Source organism: Pseudophryne corroboree, chromosome 2 (assembly GCF_028390025.1).
Source record: "Pseudophryne corroboree isolate aPseCor3 chromosome 2, aPseCor3.hap2, whole genome shotgun sequence".
NCBI lineage: Eukaryota > Metazoa > Chordata > Amphibia > Anura > Myobatrachidae > Pseudophryne > Pseudophryne corroboree.
The window spans coordinates 161864180-161873369 of record NC_086445.1 but is presented as its reverse complement, the minus strand read 5'-3'; the positions used below and the strand labels follow the sequence as shown (position 1 = coordinate 161873369).

The following is a 9190-nucleotide window of genomic DNA, read 5'->3' as shown; positions in this document are numbered from 1 at the left end:
AAGACTTGCATGCCAATCTCTCTATTGTACTCAAGTGCACACATGTTAATATGGCACTTCCTAATTACCATCATAGAATGTGCTGATGGGTGAAGCCTGAGCTGAATTTTTAATCAAGCGTATTTGTATTTGGTATGTGCACAATTACCACCAACTCCCATGGCTGAATAATCAGCAGTTTGCACGCCATCCCTTGTACTGCTCTCCAGTTTTATATTCCAAATGATGCAGTGGGGGGATTCTTAAGAGGATATGTCCAATTACAGCGTACTGCCTAATAATGATCAAATGCGTCTTTTCACTCTATCCTCAATGCACCCTAACTGTCCAGGTTGTAAGGCTTTCCATGGCTGAGCATAGACAGGTAAATCAAGTTGACTGGAGGCACTAATTAAGTTCACTGTGCTCAAGCATGGATATCCTTAAAACCTGACCTGTTAGAGTGCCTTGAGGGCAGTATGGGAACCTCTGCCTTACAAATATTTCCTGCAACATAGAGGTAACAACCCATTCTGTGACATCAGAGCATATCATAATGAATATATTATCTATAAATTCTCTGTTAAACCGTTTTATGCAATAACTAGGATTTCCTTTACCTAACGCAGTAACACATAATAATGGTTTATTGATATACTGCAGGACCAAAACACAACCTAATTGTTACAACATGCAGGTGGAAGGAGCACATAAGAAATGACCCATACTATTTTCAAGGCAGTTAACATCCATTACTAATGGGAAAGAGCATAATAACATCATATAGATGTGGCATACAATGTCACACATTACTTCTCTCTGAAACCACATTCACAGGGAATTACCCTTCTGGAAAGAACTGAAAAATGATGCAGACACTTCACAGCCAGTTGCAGTTGTTCCTTTATTTGTACTGTCATTTTAGGCATATCTGAAGGCTTTTGAAGACAATGGTGTTTATGCAGCTGCAATCACTGTTTTAGTGTACCAACAGTACTGGAAAGAAGGATATAAACAAATATAATTAAAAATACTAAGCTGCTTTTATTATATACACATTAAAAACAAGCAGTCTGAGATATATTCATAAGAAATAGTCCTGTCACCAGCTGCATACAATATTTATGCAGATGGAGGATATAAACTTCTGCATAGCTGTCTTATTCCTAATCAAATGGGTTCTGCTGGAATTGGTGCTTAATGCCCCTTTAACATAGCTCCCAGGATCCTACCAGCTTCATAATGTACAACATTGAGTCAAGGGAAAATTAAAGAATTGTGGGGCAGATGTATAAGCCTGTAGAAGTGATAAAGCAGTGATAAGTGGAAGGTGATAACACACCAGCCAATTATTACAGGTTTGAAAAAAAGGACAGGAGTTGATTGGCTGGTGCGTTATCACCTTGCACTTACCACTGCTTTATCACTTCGCCAGGCTTAATACAGCTGCCCCAATGTTTTCAATACAGTCCAGGTCCCTGCAGACCACTTGGCCTATTTTAAAAGCGGATTAAGCATGGAGAAGTCAGCTATTATCTGTATTAATATTTTGTACCCAACCGGAAAGTTAATCTATTGGAACTCCCCAAATTAAATCTTAAAAATGAGCACCAGCATTTTAAAATCTAGAGCCAGCCTGAAATATAGTTTTAAAATATGGATAGTACCAATTGTCTTTAACAAGATATAAGTGCTTGCGTACATTAGTATTTTGGCCAACATATGAAGTGTGCCTACTGCCAGAATCCTGTGGAGGAGGCCATATTTTTGCAGGCCAAAACAATAACCAGCTTGTCAATTCACCAAGACCAGACACCTAACTTAGGAACAGGAGGCAAAGGGCAGCACTGACAAGATGTAAACTGTTTCAGCTTATGAAATGTCTACTTCCATTATAAACATGTATACTTTAGCTTGAGATTTCAAATGTATGGTATAAGGTAAAACATTTAAATAAAAAAAACAAAAACCATAAAAGGTGAATTAGTATCAGACCCTTGCACACATACTGTAATGCAGGCAGCCATTTTGTGAACACTGCAATTGATAGACTGAATATTGGTTCAGACCACAAAATGGTTGCCTCTACTGTGAACAAGTGACTGGTCGACTTGAATACATTTCTGCGGTACATATATAATATAGAGTATAAACAGACATGACAGTTGTTAGAGTGTTGTGTATATATCCAAAAGTAAATTTGAAACAACTGAGATAAGTGCCATAAAAAGGCCCAAAGTTAGTCAGTCTATCTTGTGTGTACGTGGTTTTTGTTTTTTTGTGGCACTTTTTGCAGTAATTTCTTTGAGTGCATTGTTTTTTCGGAAGATATATGCGTTCGGATAGCCCTCTGCTGGGTCCTCTAGCTCTTCAAGCTGGGAAATACCAGCAACACACGGATCGTGGTCTTTCAGCATGTCTGGTAATGTGTGGGATTTGTGCTCAAGGCGGCAGGAGCGCCTGACAGGAGTTAGAAATTTGTAACTCTTGATGCTGGAATCTCCTTCATTCATCTGTAGCTTCTTCATTCTGAATGACGCAAAGAAATCCATTAAAAGAAGGCTTGTAAAGCAGATATCTAGTATCTTAATGTAAATGACAGAAAAACTAAATTCTAATTTAGAGCTGAACTAGCTTAACCAACTGTTTGCACGTTGCGCAATAAATAAAATAATTTATCCAGCACCCATTTTTACTTATGGCAATACGAGTACATTTGTTGGTTTATACAGTCTGAAAATAAGATTTTACTCACCGGTAAATCTATTTCTCGTAGTCCGTAGTGGATGCTGGGGACTCCGTAAGGACCATGGGGAATAGCGGCTCCGCAGGAGACTGGGCACAGCTAAGAAAGATTTAGGACTACCTGGTGTGCACTGGCTCCTCCCACTATGACCCACCTCCAGACCTCAGTTAGGATACTGTGCCCGGAAGAGCTGACACAATAAGGAAGGATTTTGAATCCCGGGTAAGACTCATACCAGCCACACCAATCGCACCGTATAACTCGTGATATGATACCCAGTTAACAGTATGAACATAACAGAGCCTCTCAACAGATGGCTCAACAATAACCCTTTTAGTTAATGATAACTATATACAAGTATTGCAGACAGTCCGCACTTGGGACGGGCGCCCAGCATCCACTACGGACTACGAGAAATAGATTTACCGGTGAGTAAAATCTTATTTTCTCTGACGTCCTAGTGGATGCTGGGGACTCCGTAAGGACCATGGGGATTATACCAAAGCTCCCAAACGGGCAGGAGAGTGCGGATGACTCTGCAGCACCAAATGAGAGAACTCAAGGTCCCCCTCAGCCAGGGTATCAAATTTGTAGAATTTTGCAAACGTGTTTGCCCCTGACCAAGTAGCAGCTCGGCAAAGTTGTAAAGCCGAGACCTCTCGGGCAGCCGCCCAAGAAGAGCCCACTTTCCTCGTGGAATGGGCTTTTACAGATTTAGGGTGCGGCAGTCCAGCCGCAGAATGTGCAAGTTGAATCGTGCTACAGATCCAGCGAGCAATCGTCTGCTTAGAAGCAGGAGCACCCAGCTTGTTGGGTGCATACAGGATAAATAGCGAGTCAGTCTTCCTGACTCCAGCTGTCCTGGAAACATATACTTTTCAGGGCCCTGACTACGTCCAGTAACTTGGAATCCTCCAAGTCCCAAGTAGCCGCAGGCACCACAATAGGTTGGTTCACATGAAAAACGGATACCACCTTAGGAAGGAATTGGGAACGAGTCCTCAATTTTGCCTTTCCCATATAAAATACAGATAAGGGCTTTTGTCAATTCTGATACACGCCTGGCCGACGCCAAGGCCCACAGAATGACCACTTTCCACGTGAGGTATTATAGCTCCACGGATTTAAGTGGCTCAACCCAATGCGACTTCAGGAAATCCAACACCACGTTGAGATCCCACGGTGCCACTGGAGGCACAAACGACTATGCAGCCCTCCCTTAACAAAAGTCTGAACTTCAGGCAGTGAAGCCAGTTCCATTTTGGAAGAAAATCGATAGAGCCGAAATCTGGACCTTAATGGAACCCAATTGTAGGCCCATAGTCACCTCTGACTGTAGGAAGTGCAGAAATCGACCTAGCTGAAATTTCTCCTTTGGGGCCTTCCTGGCCTCACAGTACGCAACATATTTCCGCCATATGCGGTGATAATGGTTAGCGTTCACTTCTTTCCTAGCTTTAAATAGCGTAGGGATAACTTCCTCCGGAATACCCTTTTCCTTCAGGATCCGGCGTTCAACAGCCATGCCGTCCAACGCAGCCGCGGTACGTCTTGGAACAGACAGGCCCCCTGCTGCAGCAGGTCCTGTCTGAGCGGCAGAGGCCATGGGTCCTCTGAGATCATTTCTTGGAGTTCTGGTTACCAAGCTCTTCTTGGCCCACCCGGAACAATGAGTATAGTTCTTACTCCTCTCCTTATTATTCTCATTACCCTGGGTAAGAGTGGCAGAGAAGGGAACACATACACCAACTGGTTCACCCACGGTGTTACCAGAGCGTCCACAGCTATCGCCTGAGGGTCCTTGACCTGGCGCAATATCTTTGTAACTTTTAGTTGAGGCGGGACGCCATCATGTCCACCTGTGGCCTTTCCCAACGGTGTACAATCATTTGGAAAACTTCTGGATGAAGTCCCCATTCTCCCGGGTGGAGGTCGTGTCTTCTGAGAAAGTCTGCTTCTCAGTTGTCCACTCCGGGAATGAACACTGCTGACAGTGCTAACACATGATTTTCCGCCCATCGGAGAATCCTTGTGGCTTCTGCCATCGCCATCCTGCTTCTTGTGCCGCCCTGTCGTTTACATGAGCGACCGCCGTGATGTTGTCTGACTGGATCAGCACCGGCCGGTGTTGAAGCAGAGGTCTAGCCTGACTTAGGGCATTGTAAATGGCCCTTAGTTCCAGAATATTTATGTGTAGGGAAGTCTCCTGACTTTTCCATAGCCTTGGAAGTTTCTTCCCTGTGTGACTACCCCCCAGCCTCGAAGGCTGGCATCCGTGGTCACCAGGACCCAGTCCTGTATGCCGAATCTGCGGCCCCCTAGAAGATGAGCACTCTGCAGCCACCACAACAGCGACACCCTGGCCCCTGGAGACAGGGTTATCCGCCGATGCATCTGAAGATGCGACCCGGACCACATGTCCAACAGATCCCACTGGAAAATCCTTGTATGGGACCTGGCGAATGGAATTTCTTCGTAAGAAGCTACCATCCTTCCCAGGGCTCGCGTGCATTGATGCACCGACACCTGTATACGTATTAGGAGGTCTCTGTCTAGAGACGACAACTCCTTGGACTTCTCCTCCGGGAGAAACCCTTTTTATCCTGTTCTGTGTCCAGAACCATACTCAGGAACAGTAGACGCGTCGTAGGAACCAGCTGCGACTTTGGATATTCAGAATCCAGCCAAGCTGTTGTAGCACTTCCCGAGATAGTGCTACTCCGCCGAACAACTGCTCCCTGGACCTCGCCTTTATAAGGAGATCGTCCAAGTACGGGATAATTATTTCGGCCATTACCTTGGTAAATACCTTGGTGCCGGGGACAGACCAACGGCAACGTCTGGAATTGGTAATGACAATCCTGTGCCACAATTTTGAGGTACTCCTGGTGAAGAGGGTAAATAGGGACATGCAGGTAAGCATCCTTGATGTCCAGTGATACCATGAAATTCTCCATGCTTGCAATAATCGCCCTGAGCGATTCCATTTCGAACTTGAACCTTTGTATATAAGTGTTCAAGGCTTTCAATTTTAGAATGGGTCTCACCGAACCGTCTGGTTTCGGTACCACAACATTTTGGAATAGTAACCCCGGCCTTGTTGAAGGAGGGGTACCTTGATTTCACCTGCTGGAAGTGCAGCTTGTGAATTGCCGCCAGTACTACCTTTCTCCGAGGGCAGCAGGCAAGGCTGAGGTGAGGTAACGGCGAGGGGGAGTCGCCTCAAACTCCAGCCTGTATCCCTGTGATACTATTTGCAGAACCTAGGGATCCACCTGTGGGCAAACCCACTGGTCCCTGAAGTTCCCGAGACGCGCCCCTACCGCACCTGTCTCCACCTGTGGAGCCCCAACGTCAAGCGGTGGACTCAGAGGAAGCGGGGGAAGATTTTTGATCCTGGGAACTGGCTGCTGGTGCAGCTTTTTCCTTCTTCCCTTGTCTCTGTGCAGAAAGGAAGCGCCTTTGACCCGCTTGCTTTTCTGAAGCCGAAAGGACTGTACCTGAAAATACGGTGCTTTCTTAAGCTGTGAGGAAACCTGAGGTAAAAATTTTTTCTTCCCAGCTGTTGCTGTGGATACGAGGTCTCAGAGACCATCCCCAAACAAATCCTCACCCTTATAAAGGCAGAATCTCCATGTGCCTTTTATAGGCAGCATCACCTATCCACTGCCGGGTTTCTAATACCCTCCTGGCAGAATGGACATTGCATTTATTCTGGATGCCAGCCGGCAAATATCCCTCTGTGCATCCTTTATATATAAGACGACGTCTTTAATATGCTCTATGTTAGCAAACTATTATCCCTGTCTTAGAGTATTAATATTATCTGACAGGGTATCAGACCACGCTGCAGCAGCACTATTTATGCTGAGGCAATTGCAGGTCTCATACAGACTTCAGGATAGCCTCCTGTTTTTTATCAGCAGGCGCCTTCAAGGTGGCCGTATCCTAAGACGGCAGTGCCACCTTTTTTGACAAACGTGTGAGCGCCTTATCCACCCTAAGGGATATCTCACCTATCCTCTGGCGGGAAAGGGTACGCCATCAGTAACTTTTTAGAAATTACCAGTTTCTTATTGGGGGAACCCACGCTACTTTACACACTTCATTCATTCATCTGATGGGGGAACAAAACACTGGCTGCTTTTTCTCCCCAAAAATAAAACCCCTTTTATGTGGTACTTGGGTTCATGTCAGAAATGCGTAACACATTTTTCATTGCCGAGATCATGTAACGTATGTTCCTAGTGGATTGTGTATATGTCTCAACCTCGTCGACACTGGAGTCAGACTCCGTGTCGACATCTGTGTCTGCCATCTGAGGTAACGGGCGCTTTTTTGAGCCCCTGATGGCCTTTGAGACGCCTGGGCAGGCGCGGGCTGAGAAGCCGGCAGTCCCACAGCGGTTTTACGTCATCCAGCCTTGTAAGGAGTTGACATTGTCGGTTAATACCTTCCACCTATCCATCCACTCTGGTGTCGGCCCCACAGGGGACGACATCCCATTTATCGGCCTCTGCTCCACCTCCACGTAACCTTCCTCATCCGACATGTCGACACACAGCACACACAGGGAATGCTCTGACTGAGGACAGGACCCCACAAAGTCCTTTGGGGAGACAGAGAGAGTATGCCAGCACACACCAGAGCGCTATATAATGCAGGGATTAACACTATAACTGAGTGATTTTTCCCCCAATAGCTGCTTGTATAAACAATATTGCGCCTAAATTTAGTGCCCCCCCCTCTTTTTAACCCTTTGAGCCTGAAAACTACAGGGGAGAGCCTGGGGAGCTGTCTTCCAGCTGCACTGTGAAGAGAAAATGGCGCCAGTGTGCTGAGGGAGATAGCTCCGCCCCTTTTTCGCTGACTTTTCTCCCGCTTTTTTATGGATTCTGGCAGGTGTATTTATCACATATATAGCCTCTGGGGCTATATATTGTGATATATTTGCCAGCCAAGGTGTTTTTATTGCTGCTCAGAGCGCCCCCCCCCAGCGCCCTGCACCCTCAGTGACCGGAGTGTGTATGAGGAGCAATGGCGCACAGCTGCAGTGCTGTGCGCTGCCTTGGTGAAGACGGATGTCTTCTGCCGCCAATTTTCCAGACTCTTCTTGCTTCTGGCTCTGTAAGGGGGCCGGCGGCGCGGCTCTGGGACCGAACATCAATGGCTGGTTCCATGCGGTCGATCCCTCTGGAGCTAATGGTGCCCAGTAGCCTAAGAAGCCCAAGCTACCACCAGTTAGGTAGGTTCGCTTCTTCTCCCCTTAGTCCCTCGCTGCAGTGAGTCTGTTGCCAGCAGATCTCACTGTAAAATAAAAAACCTAAAATATACTCTCTCTCTAGGAGCTCAGGAGAGCCCCTAGTGTGCATCCAGCTCAGCCGGGCACAGGATTCTAACTGAGATCTGGAGGAGGGTCATAGTGGGAGGAGCCAGTGCACACCAGGTAGTCCTAAATCTTTCTTAGCTGTGCCCAGTCTCCTGCGGAGCCGCTATTCCCCATGGTCCTTACGGAGTCCCCAGCATCCACTAGGACGTCAGAGAAAATAAGATTTTACTTACCGGTAAATCTATTTTTCGTAGTCCGTAGTGGATGCTGGGAACTCCGTAAGGACCATGGGGAACAGACTGGCTCCGCAGGAGACATGGGCACTTTAAGAAAGAATTTATATTCTGGTGTGCTCTGGCTCCTCCCTCTATGTCCCTCCTCCAGACCTGTTAGAGAAACTGTGCCCGGAAGAGCTGACCGTACAAGGAAAGGATTTTGATAATCCAGGGCAAGATACATACCAGCCACACCGTATAACTTGTGATAACCTTACCCAGTTAACAGTATGAACAACAGAGCATCAGTTCAACCCTGATGCAACTATAACATAACCCTTATTTAAGCAATAACTATATACAAGCATTGCAGAAGAAGTCCGCACTTGGGACGGGCGCCCAGCATCCACTACGGACTACGAGAAACAGATTTACCGGTTAGTAAAATCTTATTTTCTCGAACGTCCTAGTGGATGCTGGGGACTCCGTAAGGACCATGGGGATTATACCAAAGCTCCCAAACGGGCGGGAGAGTGCGGACGACTCTGAAGCACCGATTGTGCAAACACAAGGTCCTCCTCAGCCAGGGTATCAAACTTGTAGAACTTTGCAAAAGTGTTTGAACCTGACCAAGTAGCCGCTCGGCAAAGCTGTAATGCCGAGACCCCTCGGGCAGCCGCCCAAGAAGAGCCCACCTTCCTTGTGGAATGGGCTTTTACCGATTTTGGCAGCGGCAATCCAGCCGCAGAATGAGCCTGCTGAACTGGTTACAGATCCAGCGAGCAATAGTTTGCTTTGAAGCAGGAGCACCCAGCTTGTTGAATGCATACAGGATAAACAGCGACTCAGTTTTCCTGACTCTAGCCGTTCTGGCTACATAAACCTTCAAAGCCCTGACCACATCCAGTAACTCGGAATCCT

The 9190-nt window shown here is 46.6% G+C and overlaps 1 protein-coding gene across 1 annotated transcript in view; it reads right to left on the bottom strand.

Annotated features, from left to right (window-relative positions):
- Positions 1–864: 864 nt before the first annotated feature.
- The window catches only part of CKAP2 (cytoskeleton associated protein 2), a 112726-nt gene continuing 104400 nt past the window's right edge, over positions 865–9190 (bottom strand). The window contains exon 9 of the mRNA XM_063951918.1: positions 865–2508. Coding sequence (XP_063807988.1) covers positions 2223–2508 — 286 coding nt within the window. The 3' untranslated portion in view covers positions 865–2222. The remainder of the gene's footprint in view (positions 2509–9190) is intronic.